Raw genomic sequence first — 21,490 nt, forward strand, 5'->3', positions numbered from 1 at the left:
ATAGAGTCCAGTAAGTGGTGTGTTTATGTGCATGTGTGTGTGAACACTAGAAACACTGTGTGTCATCAATACTATGAAGGCAACCTGAGGAAATGCTGTAAGAGGAATAAAAGGCAAGGGGTGGAGGAGTTAGGGACCGCAGGTATACTAATTTAGTTTAGATGCATTTTCTTCCTGCATCCAGCTTCTAGAAATCCAATACTGGACTAAAATCCCCGCTCTATTTAGCAACATGGATGGAACTTGAGGGTGTTATGCTGAGCGAAATAAGTCAGGCAGAGAAGGACAGATACCATATGTTTGCAGGTAAAGGAGGATTAGGAGGAACTTAACGGAGGACCGTGGAGGAAAAGAAGGGGGGAAATAGTGGGGGAGAGGGAGGGAAACAATGAGAGGCTTTTGAATGCTGAAAACAAACTGAGGGTTGATGGGGGAGTGGGGGAGAGGGAAAGGTGGGTGATGGGCATGGAGGAGGTCACTTTTTGGGAATGAGCACTGGGTGTTATATGGAAACCAACTTGAGAATAAACTATTTAAAAATAATAAAATAAAATAAAATTCCCGCTCTAGTATTTGTCACTATACAAAAATGGGTGTGGTTTGGTGTATAGGACAGCTGCTTTTGTGAGCCCTGCAAGTAGATATTCCTGGAGTCCTCCCCTGACACCGACTTTTCCAATGCTCAGGAGCATCTCCCAGTTGCAGCATTCATTTTGGGAATCCTCCCGCCGGCAAGCCGGCTTCTTAGACATGTGGGGGCCTACTGAGCATGTGTGAACAGCGACGCGCATGCTCCCTGTAGTGGGCAGGTTTACCGAAGCGCTAGCAGTGGCTTTTACTACTCTTCTGCCTCTACACCCCCGAGCGTCCGCCTTCCCTCTTTCCCACCCCCAACCACGCTGTCCTCCGTATCCACCCCCGCCTTTCCTTCCCACCCACTCTTCACCCCAGGCTGGGGAATCTCCACTGACGTCCGGGTGACGCTACAGTGATGCCGCCTTGAGTGGGTGGGGGGTGGTTTCCAAGCGCTGCACAGGTAACGCCCCCGCTGCCGCCATATTGATAGAGCTGGGGCCGGGAAAGGGGCCCTAAGAAGTGGGGCGGCGGACAGAGTCAACGCCGAGCGACAGTCTCGTCGACGAAAGTGCTGAGCAGAAGCCGAGTGGAGCTCTCCGTGAGGCAGCACAATTTTGTCTATGGGGAGCAGCTGTCTGCGGCGGCGATCCTCCGCTCGCAGCCTTTGAGGGGACACTGCAGCGAGGGCAGCGGTCGCTGAAGCAGGGTCTGGGGGTTCCGCTGGTGGTGGCGGCGGCAGGCAAACTCAAACGACAGGATGCGGGGCCGCGCCTGCGGTTGGCAGCTCCTGTTCAAGTGCTCCTGAAGGGGCGATGCTACCGTTCGCTCCTCAGGACCAGCTTTGGAACCAAGAAATGGAAGTGTTTGGAGGCGGCCCGAGCAGCGGCGAGGTTAGTATCGTGGCCAAGGGCTGGAGCCACCCACCTCCTTTCCACAGGACGCTGGCGGGAGGCCTGAGAGAGAAGGGGCGTGGAGCCAGGGAACGGGGCGTCCAGGCAATCTCCCTTGAGGCTGCGAGATGGCGAAGCACGCGCTGCCCTAACTGTGCTTTAGCTGGAGACGGCGGGCTAGGGCGTTGGGGATTGAGAGCAGCCCGGGCCTGGGCTAGGTTTCAGAAGGAGCTCCTGCCTCATGGGCCATGCTAGAGTTGTGACTTAAGTTTCATCACTTTGCGACCTGAAGTGGGATTGGGGAACCCCCCTGGTGCCCCTCCTGGCTCTGCGCCTTCCGCCTTCCTCTTTCTCTGCTGCGCGGGGTTTGCTGGCTGGGACCACTTTCCGGGACAGCTGCTGATTCCAGTTAACTGTAGAACCCCGCGGGTGCTTTAGGAATCCAGAGCAACAAGAACATACCTAGGTGTCAGACTAACTCTGGGGACCTTTGCTTATAGGGATGTGTGCTCCTTACTTAGATTTCTCGTTTCTCCGTGTCATGTTGTGGTTTTTGTAACAACCCAAGTAGAGATTAACTGGCGGCCAGGCTTCTTTATTTACATTAAGGTGATGTTCTGTGGTCCTCTCAATTCTACCACCCTCTTCCTCCTGCCCTTTCTCTAGCTGTGGTCCCCGCCCTGTTGGTCGGTAAAAGAAAACGCTAAGTAAATCCCAGCCCTTATTAAGAGGAATCTTTGGAAGACTGCTAGGTTCAACTAGGATATTTTGGTTCTCTGTTCTTGCTCTTCTGAAACTGTTCTGGTTGGGCAGTGAAGACTTAGATATACACAGAAACTATGTAAAAGCAGTGTTATTGCTGTTTGTTGGTGTTGTTAGAAGTGGGCAGTATTTAAACACCAAAAAAACGAACCTTTTGAGATAAAAAATCGGATCCTTTTATAACTTAATGGATTGACAGCACAGTATCCCAGTGGAGGCCACAATAGACCTCATAAAAATATGTTAATGCCAAGTATTGATTCACAGCAGGATATTTTGAGGTAGGACTGGCAATCGCAGTCCTCCACATTTCAAGATGCAAATTTGACTTCAAGTACTTGCTCCATCCTTAAAAATACACTGGAATTTTCTGTTTAACTCGTTCTTTTCTCTGTTTCAAATTTCCAACAACTTGGGATTAAAAATACGTGCCAGGATACCATTTAACAAGGAATATGTAATAGAAACGAATTCAGGAGTCTAAACTTGAACCATCTCCACTATAGTACATATTTTACAAGTAAACTAAGCAGTTCCAAAATGCATTTTTTTTTAGTCTACAGCTCTTAAGAAACGGATAAATGAAGAAGGGTTCATTTCTTCTTGGAATTGTTTCATACATGCAAGAATTTACTAGCAAGACCATTAAAAGGGAGAGGAATTTTATTCACAAATGTAATCAATTGACTTATAGTCCCAGGTATCGAATTTATAAAAACAGTTAAATTCTTGTATATAAGGATGGGGTGGGAAATGGAGAGCCTTATGCATGCCTATTTAGTTATTTTTGTTAAATTTGCATGTATAAATGTTTTAAATCATAATTACCATATATGGTATTTTTATTGTTTGCCTTATGTTCTAGGTATTATAGAGATTTAACAATGGGTCTTTCTAACTAAGCAATTTGGAAAAATACTCAAGTGGGAATTGTTAAACCTTCTGATGTAAAGCAAAAGGCAAAGGTAATGTGGCAAAGATAGTATTTTTGCCTCCTTTGTCTAAAACAGTTATGATTGGTTAGATTTAATTCTTCAAGTGACTTAATATTCTACGTGAAACCTAAGTGCTGTATCTGAACAGACCTGTTTAGTATGTAAAAGAGCTTTTTGTTGTTGTTGTTTATAATAGTGTTCTTTTGATAAGAAGGAAACTATTTTACCTTCAGACTTTATTTTAATTACTTGTTTGTTGATGTTGGCTTTAGAAATATTAACCCTTCAGGATGAGCTATCCAGCCCCAGTCATGATAGCTTTTAGGATTAAGTATGCTTTCATGATGGAATATGTTTTGTGAAAATGTGTTGGAATCCTTAAAGAAAATGTAAGTGAGGATGTGTTAATTTTAATGTCAAAGGAAGTTATTTCTGTCAATTTTTGTGTGTGTTGAATCCTGGTAAAATTAAAGATTGTATGCACTATCATATACTGTGGAGTCTTTTTCAATATCTATCTTTTACTTGTCTTGTTTCATGGGCAGTTGTTAAGCTCTGAAAAGTGTGAGGATTGCTTGTTTGAGATTCTGAACATGCTTTCCCGCAGGAAAAACTTATTAATAGTTACATTTTTAGACCAGCGCACAATACTGAGGTATAATGATGAAGTTTGTGAAATTGTCCTGCGGGAAAATGTGTTGAAGGTTTTAAATAAGAACTAGTTTGGTTCCAGTGAGAGATGGAAAATGGCCCTGAAAAGGGCAATTATGGGCTCTGTTAGTTTCTGAGAAGAAAGTTCTTGGGAGAGGGGAAATAAGATAAGCAATAGGCTTTGGTTGCGAGAGCTCATGCCGAGACTTAATTAGATATACTAGGAATAAGAACTTCAAAGGGCATCAGCCTCCAGAAAGCCATAATCTTAGCTCTTGCCTGGATTTTTGTCAGGATGAGAGAACAGGTGTTACTTGAGTTCTGATGCTTATTGGACATCCCTGGATAAGGCTCATAAAGAACTGGTTTAGTAAAGTGAACTTCTCATCAGTTAGTGCAATATACATTACAGTGTGCATTTAGTTGGTTGGATGTTTTTGGTGGGATAGTGCTTGCTTCATGATGGAGGACTTGATTATAGTTTTCAAATTGCATATTTTTTAAAAGTTTATTTATTTAAGTAATCTCTACACCCAACAAGGGACTTGAACTCACCATCCTAAGATCATACAGTGTAATAATAGTTTCAGGTGTAGAATTTGGTGGTTCAACACTCATGTACAACACCCAGTGCTCATCACAAGTACCCTCCTTAATCCCTATCACCTATTTAACCCATCACTCCACACACCCTACCTGTGGTAACCATCAATTTGTTTTCTATATTTAAGAGTCTGTTTCTTGGATTTCCCTCTCTTTTTTTCCTCCATGTGCATTTGTTTTGTCTCTTAAATTCCACATATGAGTGAAACCAGATGCTATTTGTCTTTCCCTAACTTATTTCACTTAGAATAATACTCTCTAGTGCCATCCAGGTCCTTGCAAATGATAAGATTTCATTCTTTTTTATAGCTGAGTAATCTACTGCATATATATATACACACACACATACCATTTCTTTATCCATTCATCAGTTGATGGTCATTTGGACTCTTAACATAAATTGGGTATTGCTGATTTATACTGCTGTTAATATCCGGGTACATGTATTCCTTCTAATCAGTATTTTTGTATCTTTTGGGTAAAACCTAGTAGTGCAATTGCTGAATCTAGGGTAGTTCAATTTTAAACTTTTTGAGGAATGTCCATACTGATTTCCAGAGTGGCTATACCAGTTTATATTCCCACCAACAGTGTAAGAGGGTTCCCCTTTTTCTGCATCCTCACCAACACCTGAGGTTTCCTGTGCTGTTAATTTTAGCTATTCTGACTGATGTGTGGTGATACCTCATTGTAGTTTTGATTTGTATTTCCCTGATTATGTATGATGTCGAGCCTTTGAATGTGGCTGTTGTTCATCTGTCTCTTCTTTGGACAAATGTCTATTCATGGCTTCTGCCTATTTGTTAATTGGGTTATTTGTTTTTTAATGTTGAGTTTTATAAATTCTTTATATATTTTGGAAATAACTCTTTATCAGATACCCCATTTGCAAATATATTTCCCATTCAGTAGGTTGTCTTTTAATTTTGTTGATAGTTTCCTTTGCTATGCAGGAGGTCTTTATTTTGATGAAGTCCCAATATCTTTTCTCTTGTTTTCCTTGCCTTCAGAGATGTGTCTAGTAGGAAGTTGCAATGGTAATATCAAAGAGATCGTTGCCCGTGTTCTCCTCTAGGGTTTTGATGGTTTCCTCTCTCACGTTAAGGGCTTTCATCCATTTTGAATTTATTTATGTGTATTATGTAAGAAAGTGGTCCAGTTTAATTTTTTCCCATTCTTTTACATATTTATAGTATTTCCAGCAGCATTTGTTGAAGATACTTTTTCCCCCATTGGATATTCTTTCCTCATTTGTCAAAGATTAGTTGACTATATAGTTGTGGGTTCATTTCTGGGTTTTCTATTCTATTCCATTTTCTCTGTGTCTGTTTTTGTGCCAGTACCATACTGTCTTGATCACTACAGCTTTGTAATATTACTGGAAGTCTCGAATTGTGATGCCTCCAGCTTTGCTTTTCTTTTTCAATGTTGCTTTGGCGATTCACAGTCTTTTGTGGTTCCATACAAATTTTAGGATTTTTTTTTCTAGTTCTGTGAATAATGCTGGGGGTATTTTGATAGGGATTGCACTAAATATATAGATTGCATTGGTAATTTGGCATTTTAACAATATCTGTTCTTCCAGTCCATGAGCATGAAATGTTTTTCCTTTTTTTTGTGTGTTATCTTCAATTTCTTTAATCATGTTTTATAGATTTCAGAGTACAGGTCTTTTACTTCTTTGGTTACGTTTATGCCTAGGAATCTTATGGGTTTTGGTACAACTATAAATGGGAGTGATTCCTTGATTTCTCTTTCTGGTGCTTCATTATTACTGTATAGAAATGCAACAGATTTCTGTATGTTTATTTTTTATCTTGTGATGTTACTAAATTTGTATATCAGTTCTAGCAGTTTTTTTGATGAAGTCTTTCAGGTTTTCTATATACAGTATCATGTCATCTACAAATAGTGAAAGTTTGACTTCTTCCTTATTGATTTGGATGCCTTTTATTCCTTTTTGTTGTCTGATTGCTGTGGCTAGGACTTGTAGTACCATGTTAAGTAACAGTGGTGAGAGCAGACATCCTGTATTTTTCCTGATTGAAGAGGAAGAGCTCTCAGTTTTTACCCATTGAAGAGTGGGTTTTTTGTATATGGCTCTTATTATGTTTCCTCTAATCCTACTTTGTTGAGTTTTTTTTTTTTTATCATGAATGGATGTTGTACTTTGTCAAATGCTTTTTCTGCATCTATTGAAAAGATCATATGGTTCTTACCCTTTCTTTTATTAATGTGGTGTCATGTTGATTGACTTCCAAGTATTAAACCACCCTTGTAGCCCAGAAATAAATCCTACCTGATTGTGAAGAATGATTATTTTAATGTACTGTTGGATTCAGTTTGCTACTATTTTATTGAGAATTTTTTGGATCCATGTGTATCAGGAATGTTGGCCTGTAGTTCTCTTTTTTAGTGATGTCTTTGTCTGGTTTTGGTATCAGGGTAATGCTGGCCTGAGAGAATGAATTTGGAAGTTTTCCCTCCATTTCTTCTCTAGTCTTTATTATTTCCCTTCTTCTGCTGGCTTTAGACTTCGTTCATAGTTCTTTTTCAAGCTTCTTTAGGTGTAAGTTTAGGTTGTTTATTTGAGATTTTTCTTGCATCTTGATATAGGCCTGAATTGTTATATACTTCCTTCTTATGACCGTTTTTTGCTGCATCTGAAAGGTTTTAGACCATTGTTGTTGTTTTTTTAATTTTCATTTGGTTTCATGTATTTTTTAATTTTTTTTTTTATTTCCTGGTTGCCCCAACCATTGTTTAGTAACATGTTCTTCAACCTCTTTGTGTTTGTGGTCTTTCCAATTTTTTTCTTCTGGTTGACTTCAAGTTTCATAGTGTTGTGGACAGAAAATATGCATGGTATGATCTAACTCATTTTGTACTTTTTGAGGCCTAATTTGTGATCTAGTATGTGATTTTTTTCTAGAGAATGTCCCATGTGCACTTGAAGAGAATGTGTATTGCACTGCTATAGGATGGAGTGTTCTGAGTATAACTGTTAAGTCCATCTGGTCCAATGTGTGTTTTAAAAGCATTCTTTCCTTGTTGATTTTATGCTTAGATGATCTGTCTGTTGATTTAAGTGGGAGGTAAAGTCTGCTACTGTTATTGTATTATTGTCAATGAGTTCCTTTAAGTTTGTTATTCATTATTTTGTATATTTGGGTGCTTTCCTATTGGGGGCATAAATATTTACATTTGTTTGATCTTGTTGAATGGTCCTCTATATGATGATATAGTGCTCTTCATCTCTTGCTACAGTCTTCAGTTTAAAATCTCATTTGTCTGACTTAAGTGTTGCTCCTCTGGCTTTCTTTCAACTCCATTTGCATGATAAATACTTCTTTTCCTCTCACTTTGAATCTTCAGGTACCTTTGCTTCTAAAATGGGTTTCTTGTAGCCAGTTTATCAATGGGGATTGTTTCTTTTTAATCGATCTGACACTCTATGTCTTTTGATTGGAGCATTTATTCCATTTACATTCAGAGTAATTATTGATAGATAGTTATTTAGTGCCATGCTAGTGCCCAGGTTTTCATTGTTTCTGCAGATTTTCTCTTTTTTTGGTCACTTCTGGTCTTTCTTTTCCACTTAGAGTCCCCTATAATATTTTTGCAGCACTATTTTAGTGGTCATGAACTCCTTTCATTTTTGTTTGTCTGGGAAACTCTTTATCTCTCCTTCTTTTGTGAATGATAGCCTTGCTGGATAGAGTATTCTTGGCTGCATTTTTTCCCATTCAGCACTTTGAATATATCATGCCACTCCCTTCTGCCTTTTCAAGTTTCTGTTGAGAGATCTGTAGCTAGCTTTATGGATCTTTCCTTGTAAATTAGGGACTTCTTTTGTCTTGGTGCTTTTAAGATTTTTTTTTCTTTTTTGCTATATTTTGCAAATTTAATTATTACACTGTGTCTTGGTGTTGTTCTGCTTTTGTTGATTTTGATGGGAGTTCTCTGGGCCTCCTGGATCTGGATATATGTTTTCTTCCCCATGTTACGGAAGTTTTCAGCTATTATTTACTCAAATAAATTTTATTCCCCCTTTTCTCTTCCTTCTTCTTCTAGGACTCCTATAATATGGACATTATTATGTTTGATGGAGTCACTGAATTCCTTAATTCTCCCTGTTCCATAATTCTTTTTCTCTTTTGTTGAACTTCATTATTTGCCATTTTTTCCTATATCACTTATTCATTCCTCTTCTTCCATCCTTGTGTCATTGCATCCACTGTGTTTCGAATCTCAGTTATTGCATTTTTCATTTCTGACTACATTTTTTAACTCTTTTAATCTCTGCAGTAAGGACTTCCCTGAAGTCTTCCAATCTTTTCTCAAGCCCAACAAGTATCCTTATGATTGTTGCTTTATTTTTATTAATTTTTTAAAGTTTATTTTTGAGAGAAAGAGAGAGAGCGAGAGAACAGGGGAGAAACACACACACACACAGAGAGAGAGAGAAAGAGAGAGAGAGGAGAATCTCAAGCAGGCTACATACTGTCAGCATGGAGCCTGATGCAGGGGTCGATCTCAAAAACTGTGAGATCATGACCTGAGGCAAATCAGGAGTCAGATGCTTAACTGACTGATCCACCTAGGCACCCCTATGATTGTTGCTTTAAATTCTCCATCTGGCATACTTCTTATATCTGTTTTGCTTAGATCTTTTGCCATGATCTTATCTTGTTTCATTTGGGATGAATTCCTCCATTTTGCATTTTGTCTAAGTCTCTGTCTTCTTCTCTGTGTTAGAAAAGCCTGTTATGTTTCCTATTACTTAGTGTAGTGGCTTTCTCCAGAAGAGATCATGCAGTGTCTAGGGCCTGGCACTTCAGGGAGTTTCACTGGCATGTTCTGTGTGTATCTGCTGTTGTTTTTTGGCTGCTCTGTCCTTCATGCCAATTGTCTGCAGAGGCTCTCCTTGCCTGAAGTAGGCAGAGTTTGTTCCTTGACTAGAGTGTGGCAAGTTTTAACTAGGTGTGCTTTGGTCTGCTTATTTAATGAAACCTGATGCTATTTCCACTAGAGCTGAAGCCTTGCAGAACTGTCTTGTTGGGGAACATGGTGTGGGTGGGGGTCCTGCTGGTCTTTTTAGTAATGGGCCCACCATGCTGAGACAGAGGCAAACTTGACCTAGAAAGTACTCACTTGCAGAGTACAGGGGTATCAGACCTGGCATAAGCAGGTTAGGCAGCCAGTATTGGCACTGTGGTGCAGAAGTTGGTCCTGTGTCTATGCAGAGGAGTAAAATGGTGCTAACCAGCTCCTTTGTCCCTGAAGTGGGATTTCTGAGCTTGCTGCTGTCAGGGAAGCACCCCAGGAAGAGAAAACAGTCTCCTTCCTTTGTGTCCCAGGTGCCTTCCCAGATCACTGTTTGCCTCTGGGCTGTATTACTGTCTTCTCTCCAGGAGCAGTGCAGTGCCCTCTAGGTTGTATCCCAGCCAAGTCTAGAGACATTCAGAACTCCAGGCTCTAGGGAAGTAGTGTGGGCAGCAGCCTGCACTAGTCCTCTGGGAAGGGCTTCAATTTGCTGGATTGAGGGAGGCATGACCTGGAAGGGCAGTTGTGCCAGAGTGCAGGGATGTATAACCCAGAGCAAGCTGACTAGGCAGCCAGTGTTGCGGCTGAGCAGATGGCTCTGTGTTTATGCAGAGGGGTGGGGGAGGGAAATAGGGCATGAGAGCTCCTCTATCCCTGAAGAGTCTTGCCTGTGAATGTTATCTCTCATGGAGGATCTCCAAGAACAACCACTAACCTACCCTTTGTTACCCAGGCATTCCTCAGATCACTGTTTCTGTACTGTCTGACCCTGGGGTTTTTTGCCTTCCTATCTCCTTGAGTAGGGCAGCACCCTCAGGGCCTAGCCTATGACCTTTAAAATTCCAGTCTTCAAGCCCTGGTGGTTGCAAAAACTAATGAAAATAAACTCCTCTCATTGTCCCAGTCAGTGGCTTTGGGGAAATGTTATCCTTATGAGTTCCCCCATATGCCTCTCTTTCTCTTACATCTCTCTGGGACCATGGCTTCCTTCCTTCCACACCACCTGTGATATCTTTCTCCCCCAAACCAGATCTCTGCACTTCCTACCTTCTTGGATGTGGCTTCTTCTCTCCCTTTGTTGTGCAGTTCATTCTATCAGTCTTCAGGTTGATGCCTTGGGTATTCAGAATGATTTGATAGTCATCTAGTTGTATTCAGGGGATGGGATGAGAGAGGTCCTCCTGCTATGCTACCATCTTCATTTCTCTAATTGGTACTTTTATATTATTTTTTTAAACAATACTGCCTTTGTTTAAAGAAGTTAATTTTGAAAGTAATAAAGTTCACTGGTAAAAGATTGGGATTAAAACCACAGACTTTAAAAATTTAACCAGAATGGCAAATATATGGCATATTGGGAAAAAGTGCTAGTTTTAATTAATTTAATGAGACCTTATAGTAACAGAGGAAAGAACATGGATTTAGGAAGCTTATTAATCTGGGTTCTAGTCTCTCCTCCAACTCATACTAGATGTGTGACCCAACACTAAGTTTCTTCATTTGTAAATGGAGAAAAATTCTTCAAGCATTGTTATGTTAAAAAATTCAGTACTGGGTTTAACACACTTATCACAGCAATATAAGAAAATGAAACAGTATCTTTCAGTACCAGATTCAGGGCATATGTCTCTCACAGTGCAGTTGTTTCATAGAAGGGGGGGGAAGAGATTCTATCTTATTTCAGCTCTATCAGTAAATTTTGTTTGTAGTTGTTATAGCAGTATTATGCATAAATACAAGCGTTTTGATGCTTTGGGTTTTTTGTTCAGATGAGGGTATGTAGAAAAGCAACAGAAATGTATGTAGCTTAATTCTCGGACAAGATAACTCTTGCATTACAAAATGCTGGGAGTTGTTTTAGAGATGGTGAATTACAATTTAACTGAAAAAGGTTGTTATCTTCTTATAAAATTAAACCATGACTATTTTTGTTAAAAAAAATCTAAGGATAACAGAATAAATAAAAGGTGCTTTGCATATAGTAGTATTATGCCCAGATCGCGATCTCCCTAAAATCCCAAGACCACCAAGGAGTCCGAGTCACGTATGCAAAAGCAAAGGGCGTTTATTAAGGCTTAAGATAGGACTCCCAGACCTCACCAACGCAGTGGATCCGTGCTGAGAGCCCCGAACAATGGAGGAGTAGGGTTTTTATGGGGTTTGTGACAGGGGAATTACAGAAGTTGTGGCATGGGATCAGTGATCCAATCATAATTATTCAACATCATTGACAGCGGGTTTAGCCATACACATTGTCTAGAGTATTCGTTACTTTTGGCGGGATCCAATTACAGCGTCTAGAGTAACTTTAAATTCAACCAATCACAGAGCGAGCCTAGGGTCTTTTTCGGTGACTAACAGGTTAACTTTAACATTAGGTAACAGGGTCCTATCTATAGTTTCTATCTATAGGCCTCTCCCTTAGTAATGTGGAGGGTGGTCGCTGGCCTTTCCTGATTGGGTGTTGCAAGGGTGGTTTCTCCTGCCTTGGGTAATGTGTAACTGCCTGATAGTTTAGGGGAAGCTGAAACTTAGGCCTTCCAGTTTGGAGGGGAAACTTAAAGCCTGTCATGGAGTCAGTTTGGTTTAGACGTTTAGACTTGTGTTCTTACAGTAGGTCTCTAATATACAGTGGTTCCTTCTCTTTCCCCACAATCATCATTTCTCTTTCCCTTACCCTTAAACTCTGAATTATTGTCATCTATATTGAAACTTGGGGATTTAGATAGCCATGGTCATAGCCCCCAGCTTTCTCTATTATGAGCAGTTTTTCTTAAGACTTCTATCCTATATCTGAGTATTTCATTGAAGTATAGTAATCACTTCTGTAATCACAGATAGGGTGATTCATGGATAAAATATGAAGTTAGGAGCATTGTGGGGGATAAGAGACAATTCCATTTATTATAACTGGCTAATGAGGTGTTTCATTGACATTTTTTTTCTCCCTTTTTGAACTTTTGTCATGGTAGGAATTGGTTTAGTTCATCAAGTGTTTATAGGTTTAAGGCAGTGCCGTACATAGTACTGTAATGTGAAATGCCTAAAGATATACCACGCTGTCTCACCCCATTCCAATGGGTTTACATTTGGGTGGGCAAGATAGACATGTGTGGAAACTTCTGTTATACAGATCACAAGATCATCAACAATGAGGTTGGTTTTGGTAGTGGTTTAGGGATAGATCTGGTAATACCTTGTGAAAGAGGTGGATTTGAGCAGGGCATTAGAGAGTGAGTAATGTTTTCACAGATAGAGATGAAAGGAACATATTTTTGGTGGATGAGGACAATGTAAGCAAATACATGGAGGTGTTCTTGGAGGAAGGAAGAATCTAATACTGCTAAGATATAAGTCTTTGATGTGAGAATGAAGATATAGCGTGAGATGAGGTAGGGAATGTATGAAAGCTAGGTTAGGCCCAGTTTGTATGGACCTTTAAAAGGATTTAAGGGTTCAATGTTAATTTATAAAGGGGAGATAATAAAGGATGTCGAGGACATGAGGGACATGACCAGATACATGCTTTGAAAAATAACTGATGGTAGTGTGTAGGATAGATTAGAGTCAGGGAAAGACTGAAGGTGGGGAATACCAGCTAGGAGGCTATTGTATTAGTTGAAGTAGTAGTGAGATTTTTGAACTAGGGCAAAAGGGGTAGAAAAGAGGACTGATGGGGAAAAAACTTGCAGAGATAAAACAGAATTTGGCAACTAATTAGAAGAGGGAAGAATGAAAAACAATGCTTATTAGGAGTGTTTTGATGGTCCTTAATTTAACACATATTTAATGCATGCCAGCCAATATAAGTGTTTATGTTAGCCATTGGACTAATACAAAGATAAGTAGATCTTTGCAGCATAGGGAGATAGAAAGCTAAAATGAACTTTCCCTTCTCTCATATTGTCTTGAACAAGAACATACCACTCTGATGATTTCTTAGTGTGCTTAAAATTTTTACTGCTACAGACAAATGCACGTATTTCTTACCTAAAACGTTTTTTCTGCTTTTTAAATGGTCCTTGGACCTATAATTCTTGCTTCATCAATAGTCATCTTAAATGGTCAGAGCAACCTCTGGGTGCATAGAGCTGTTCTGAAAATAGTAGTTGGTGCTACTTTCTGGAATGTAGAAAAGGGAACAGGGACATGTGTATTTCTTATGTGTTTTCACAAAGTTTATTTGGAATAGGAAAGGAGAGGGGTTGATAGGGCCCTGCTCTCTCCACCACAGGTGCCTTCCCAGTTTCCTCCAAAACTGTTTCCCCTTAAACGGGTCTGGTCTGGAATTATTCAGTCAGTTCCTTCAGGGAAGGACATCTGTATTTACTGACCTTGATTATTTCATCAAGAGAACATAATAAGACTTGACTTGGTTGTGTTGTTATTGTGGACCATATTGTTGTTTCAGTACCACTTCTCTTATAATCTCCATCTCTAATTTTAGAAAGAAATGTAAGATTTTTTACCTTGCTGAAAATTTCTATATTGGTAGATGCTTTCATTGACTTTAGCAGTTCTGAATTTAGTAAGCGCTTGGGATATTTAGATAAGCCTTTTATTACTTTGTCAGAATTTGCTATATAATGTTTAAACATGCTATCTAATGTTATTTTCAAAGATTATTTACTATTCTTACTTTTTAATGTTTATTTATTTTTGATAGAGAGAGATAGACTGTGAGTGGGGGAGGGGCAGAGAGAGAGGGAGACACAGAATCTGAAGCAGGCTCTAGGCTCTGAGCTGTTAGCGCAGAGCTGGAGGTGGGGCATGAACCCATGAACCATGAGATCATGACCTGAGCTGAAGTTGGAAGCTCAACTGACTGAACCACCCAGGTTTCCCACTTATTTACTATTCTTGCTGATAGTTTTCTTTCTGTGTATTTTGTTTTCTTTTGGTTTGTTTTTACATAAAAAGTGAGAAAGGACTTGGATGGGAGAGAGATTTAGAGTTGAGTTTAATTAGGTTTTTGTAGATAATATCAGTATTTTCTGAATTTTCCTGGGGGAATTTTATATAACTGATTTTGCTGCTGGATTTCAACCTATATCTATACATTTGAAGTAGGTCCTGCTCTGTGTGTTTGCATGTGTCCACCTGAGAGAGAATTTTACTTAAACCTTGCTTCATTTCACAAAGTCTTTGAGATGGTTTATAGGAAATACAATCCAATAACAAACTATTTTGATATTTAGGATAAAGAAAAACATAAAGTAGGAGATGTATGGAAAGGTTGGAGAATGGGGTTGGAGAGTGAAATAGAACACAGATAAGTAGGTTGTAAGGGTCTACAACACATTTAAAATATAGTTGAATTGCAAATTTGGCTTTGAATTTCCTTAGTCTGGTAGTTCTCAACTCTGACTGCATATTATATATACTTGGGAGTTTAAAAATAATTTTCCATGCTAGTGACTCCGAGATTCATATTTTACTGATCTGGTGGGGGCCTGGGTATCATTCCCCAGATGATTCTGGTGTACAGCCAAAGATAACGAACCATAGCTCTTGGCCAAAGTAAAAAGAGAAATGGTGATATAGTTCTCATTATCCAACAACATCAACAAAAAGCATATCAATTAAAAAAGCTAGCAATTAGCTCTAAAATAAATTTTCTGTCAATTGTAATGTTTTTCTGTATGTTTCATTTTTTTGCTATTTTAAGATATGGCTAAGGTATTGGAAGTATTTGAGTTGTTTTGTATACACTTGCTGTGTAGTTTTGAGGGACATACTTTTCCATAAGAGTAAAAACAAAATATAAGTGTTCTAGCTGATTTTGATACTGCTTTGCCTTATAGTGTGTAGGTTAAATGATCTGTGTACCTTACCAGCTAAGTAAGGAGATAGTGACTCTGTTTTCAATAAAATATTCTAGTACATCTCTTAACATAAATTTCAAAATATCCATATAATTATCCATAGATAATTATTCTTACTATAGGACCTATCTGCCTCTCCTATAAAGTGATTGGGGACACTGTAAGAGGGAATACAGTAATTCTAACACCTAATGCAAAATTTTTACCTAAAAGACATCCGAATCCATTCCATTTTAAATGTTTCTAAACTTAAGATATGACATTTATTAAGCATATATTATCTCTTCAGTTTTATTTACCCTTCAGAAGAGCTTGGTAAGAAAAAGATGAGTCTTTTTAACAGATGAGAAAAAAGACATACAAATTAGTGGGAGGCATATTTGGAATTTGAACCTAGATCATTTTAATAATTTCATCCTCTTTTCTCTATACATTGTTGCCCCCCATAAGGACAATATTAAAGATAATGAGAGGATATAGACAAGTTGTTGGTAACCATATTAGATCAGCAAATCAGATCTGCTGATTTAATAGCCTTATCTACTAAAAATAAAGGTCAACAAAAGTCGACAAAGCTTTTCCTAGACATAGACATTTTTATACAGGACCTAGAATATCTAAAACAATTTTGAAAAAGAAGACTAAAATGCAAGAAATAATTCTATATGGGATGTTAAGATTTACTATATTACAGCAAGTAATTAAGACAGTGTTGTATTGATGGAAGAATAGATACATAGATTAATGGAACAAAATAGGGAACCCAGAGGTAGATCCACACAAATATGCTTAACTGATATCTGAGAAAAGTGCGAAAGCAAATAAAGGTCTTTGGTTTCCTCATATATAATATAAAAATTAATGTGTTTCAGATTATTTTGAGAAGTAAAACAATTGTGCTTTGTATATAATGTTTGACAAGATTAATAAAGTCTTGTTGTTTTAACAAAATGACTCTAAAATTTAGGTGTCCTAAGCAAAGTACTTTTTAACCCTGATAAATAACCCAATGGACAGTTTAAAGTCATTTCACATTTCCCAAGGTAGTTTTTTAATGAAATTACATGGACTTCATATCTCTAAGGTTACTACAGGAAGAAGAATTACTACCAAAGAACAACATGTTATGTACATATGTCATGTATACATGTGAATTCATCTCCACATCTATATGTACATATCCCTTGAAAGTAAATTTTGCTTTGTTGTAGCTCATATGAGACTGACCAGATGGCCAATGCCTTGGCATTAGGGATACATTGGATCTATTAAAAACCATTAAAGTCATTAGCTTTGATTTCAACCAAGCAGGGTAAACATTCCTGCCTGAATAGTGAACAGGGAAGCTGCTTCTCTGTCACTGAACCAACTTTTAAAAACTCAGATGTTTTACAAATACCTTCTAATGTGTATCTAATATTGATATGCTTAGTTCAACTCATAATCTATCATTTGCAGAACTACTAGTCCTTTTTATTTTTTTACTATTTTTAATGTTTATTTTTGAGAGACAGAGTATGAGTGGGGGAGGGGCAGAGAGAGAGAGAGACACAGAATCTGAAGCAGGTTCCAGGCTCTGAGCTGTCAGCACACAGCGTATTACGGGGGTTGAACCCATGAACCATGAGATCATGACATGAGCTGAAGTCTGACGCTTAACCAACTGAGCCACCCGGATGCCCCACTACTAGTCCTTTTTTTTTTTTTTAATGTATTTTATTTATTTCTAGGAGAGAGAGAGAGAGACAGCGTGAGCAGGGGAGGATCAGAGAGAGAGGGAGACACAGACTCTGAAACAGGCTCCAGGCTCTGAGCTGGCAGTCAGCACAGANCAGGGGAGGGTCAGAGAGAGAGAGAGAGTGACAGACTCTGAAACAGGCTCCAGGCTCTGAGCTGGCAGTCAGCACAGAACCCGACGCGGGGCTCGAACCCACGAACCACGAGATCATGACCTAAGCGAAAGTCGGACGCTTAACCGACTAAGCCACCCAGGCGCCCCACTACTAGTCCTTTTTAAAGCATGATGGTAATGAGATTGGCTTTAATTGGTTCTAAATATTATTTTTCATGCATTTATTCAGTATATTATTTTAAATGCCTGTTTATGTGTAAGGTGTTATGTTAGTTATTAGATATCTATCATTTGGTTAATGCTCTAGGTTTCTCTTGATAACTGAATACCAATTAAATGTATACATCCGTTCTTCCGTAGTCATAAGGAAATATCTCAAAGGACAGTATATTATGTCAAAAAGACCAACAAAGTAGGCATATAGAAAGCTTTTCTTAAATTTTATTTTTCTGGGGCATTAATGCTTTAATTCTATACTCCTGTGGTATTATTACTTGCAGATTAAGTGATAGTTCCTTCCCACTCTTTGCTTTCTAAAAAAATATTGACAGCTTTTGAAAAATATTGATAGATTATTTATTATTATATTAATAGATTTCCTTCTGTTTAAAACAGCTGTCAAGAGTGGAGTCACAGTATGGATGATGATTCAATTGGTACCTTATTCTTGGTTTAAGTCCCTCCATTTACTCCTGGTGTTTGATTGTCAGTTGGAGAGGATTATCATGTTTGGACATATGTCCCTCTTGCTTTTATTTAGTGTTCTTCTACAGTCATTTTTGCTACATGGGCAAGGAACCTTACTTTTACTAATGGATTGCCTTTGAATTTAGGTTTCTTAGTTCTTTGAAACTGTTGCATTGATGATGAAATAGTGAAGTTACTATAGGTTGGTTTTCTGGATTAGCAAGTCACCCTTCAAAGAGCCAGTGGTAGTTCTCAAATCAATGATACTTGATTTTGTGTATTTCACCTCCAACTAGCTGAAGTATGTGCTTATGCTAAAATATGGCAGAAAACATAAATGGCTACTATAGTGATAGTAGTAAAATTTTTAATATTAGGCTTATTCTCATTATTTTCATTGAGATTGTTCAGAATAGCAAGATAAATAGTAGCTTATATGACACATTTTAACACATACATATAAGTAGTCCCACGAAACGTGGGTTTGGCTAGATCATGTAAGCTGACTTCAGCACTTTTATTTAAACTACCAGGTTCCGTTTTGCAGAAAGATTATTAAGAGAACCATAACATGGCTATTTTTTCTAGAAATAACAGCATCTATAAAGAGAGGAAACTTGAATTAGGGTATTTTGGAGACCTATCCCAAGTGTGAATAAGTTTTATAGCTTTAGAGTCATTATCATTTTTAATTTGAGAGAAACAGAAGTGTCATCATCATTTTAGTTTTGACTTTCTTAGATTCCCCATTTTAAAAAAGCAGTGTGTTTGACTTTCTTTGCTTTAAAACCCTATAGCACTTAGTATGGAAAGATTAAATACTGAAAGTGATTTGGCTGAATTATGCCAGTTCCAGAAAGTGGGCTAAATATTCTTACCCATTAGTTTCTTTTTAGGATTAATAGCTTCTAACATCTAAGCTAATTCTTCCTGCCTTAAAGAAGGTGTTTTTCATGTTCTGCCAATAAAGTTCTTGGTTTCAAAAAGTGTAAAAAATAAGAATCCATTCTAATACCCTATTTTTAATTTACAAGAGACATTGGAGTAAAAGGAAGTTGAAAATAGAGGTTGAAAAATAAAAGAAAATACAGGTTGACAAGGAGGTCCACACCTAGAAACATAGTAGTTAAAATGGCAAAAAAAATAATGATAAACAATTTAAAGGTTGCAAGAGAAAAAATACAGTTACATATAAGAGAAACCCCATAAGGATATTGATAGATTTTTCAGCAGCAACTTTGAAAGATAGAAGGGAGTGCCATGGTATATTCAAAGTGCTGACAGGGAAACATCTGCACCCAAGTATACTCTATCCAACAATGCTATCATTCAGAATAGAAGGAGAGATAAAGAGATTCTCAGACAAAAACTAAAGGAATTCATGACCAATAAACCAGCCCTACAAGAAATATTAAAGTGGACTCTGAGTGGAAAGGAAAGACAGTGAGAGCATAAAAAGTAAAAACAAAAACAAACAAACAAAAAAACCCACAAAAGCAGTAAAAATAAGTGTTTCTCTTAAAATCAGTCAAGGGATTTATAAAAATATATAAAATGTGATAGGAAATATCTGAAATGAGAAGGGGAGAGGAGTAAAGAATGAATTCAACCTTAAGCACCCATCAGCTTAATATGGACAGCTTTATGCAGAAGGTGTTATATGTAAACTGAATGGTAACCATACATCAAAAAACAGTAATAGATATGCAAAAAATAAAGAGGAAGGAACCCAAGTATATCACTGAAGAAAACCAACAGACTGGAAGAAAGAAGAAGAAAGAGCAGGTAAACTACAAAACAACCACACAAGTAATAAAATGGCAATAAATGCATATGTATCAATGATTAATTTGAATGTAAGTGGACTAAACACTCCAATCAAAAGACATAGAATGTCAGAGTGGATAAAACAAAGCAAAACAAAACAAGACCTATCCATATTCTGCCTATAAGACACTCATTTCAGACCTATAAACAACTGTAAATTGAAATTGAGGGAATGGGGAAACATCTATCATGCAAATGGATATCAAAAAAGAGCTAGAGTACCATTACATATATCAGACAAAATAGACTTTAAAACAAAGTCTGTAAAAAGAGACAAAGACAGACACTATATATAATAATAAAGGGGACAATAGAAGATATAACAATTGTAAATATTTATGCACCCACCATAGAACTCAAATATATAAAATAGTTTTAATAACAAACATAATGTAACTAATCAACAGTAATACAATAATAGTATGGAATATAACACCCCAGTTATATTGATGGACATCCAAACAAAATCAAAAAGGAAATGGTGGCTTTGAATGACACACTGGACCAAATGGATTTAACAGAGATATTCAGAACATTCCAAACTAAAACAGCAGAATACACATTGTTTTTTCAAGTGCAGATGGGGCAGTCTCCAGAATAGACCACATATTAGGTCACAAAACTAGCCACAATAAATTCAAAAAGATTTAAGTCATACTTTACATTTTTTCTGAGCACAATGATATGAAAGTAGAAATCAACAACAGGGAAAAATTTGGAAAGATGACTAATACACTGAGGTTAAATAACATGCTATGAAACAATGAATTGAAAGAAGAAATGAAAAGTATATGGAAACAGACAGAAATGCAAACAATGGTCCCAAACCTTTTGATGTAGCAAAAGCAGTTCTAAAGTGGAAATTTATAGCAATACAGGGCTACTTTAAGAAGCAAGAATAGACACTTTTCCAAAGAAGACATCCAAATGGCTAATAGACACATGAAAGATGCTCAACATCACTCATCATCACGGAAATACAATCAAAACCACAATGAAATACCACCTCAAACCTGTCAAAATGGCTAAAATTAACAACTTATGAAACAACAGATGTTGGCAAGGATGTGCAGAAAAAGAGGAACCCTTTTACAGTGTTGTAGGAATGCAAAGTGGTGAAACCACTCTGGAAAACAGTATGGAGGTCCCTCAAAAAATTAAAAATAGAACCACTACTGTATGATCTAACAATTGCACTACTAAGTATTTATCCAAAGGATTCAAAAGTGCCGATTCGAAGGAGCACATGCACTCCAATGTTTATAGCAATGCTATTACCAATAGCCAAATTATGCAGAGCCCACATGTCCATCAACTGATGAATAAAGAAGATGTGGAATTTTACTTGGTGATGAAAAGGAATGAAATCTTGCCATTTGTAGAAATGTGGATGGAACTAGAGTGTATTATGCTAAGTGAAATAAGTCAGAGAAAGAGCTATCCTATGACTTCACTCATATGTGTAATTTGAGAAACACAACAGATGAACATAGGGGAAGGGAAGGAAAAATAATATAAAAACCCCGAGGGAGGCAAATCATAAGGGAGACTCTTAAATACAGAGAACAAACAGGGTTGCTGTAGGGGAGGTGGGTGTTGAAGGGGTGATGGGCATTAAGGAGGGTACTTACTGGAATGAGCACTGGTGTCATATGTAAGAGATGAATCACTGGGTTCTACTTGTGAAGTCAAGACTACACTGTTACTAACATGAAATTAAATAAAACTAAGTAAATAAATAGGCAAGAAAAATTTCAAACAACCTAATCGTCACACATAAAGGAGCTAGAAAAAGAACAAGTGAAGCCTAAAGCCAGCAGAAGGAAGGAAATAATA

The 21,490-nt window shown here is 37.9% G+C and overlaps 1 protein-coding gene across 1 annotated transcript in view; it reads left to right on the top strand.

Annotated features, from left to right (window-relative positions):
• The first annotated feature begins 915 nt into the window (after positions 1–915).
• Positions 916–21,490, top strand: part of RPS6KA6 (ribosomal protein S6 kinase A6) — a 207,446-nt gene continuing 186,871 nt past the window's right edge. The window contains exon 1 of the mRNA XM_039223354.1: positions 916–1,466. Within this exon, the coding sequence (XP_039079285.1) occupies positions 1,389–1,466 (78 nt within the window). The 5' untranslated portion in view covers positions 916–1,388. The remainder of the gene's footprint in view (positions 1,467–21,490) is intronic.

This window comes from Hyaena hyaena, unplaced genomic scaffold, assembly GCF_003009895.1.
Source record: "Hyaena hyaena isolate Hyena2069 unplaced genomic scaffold, ASM300989v1 scaffold_1340, whole genome shotgun sequence".
NCBI lineage: Eukaryota > Metazoa > Chordata > Mammalia > Carnivora > Hyaenidae > Hyaena > Hyaena hyaena.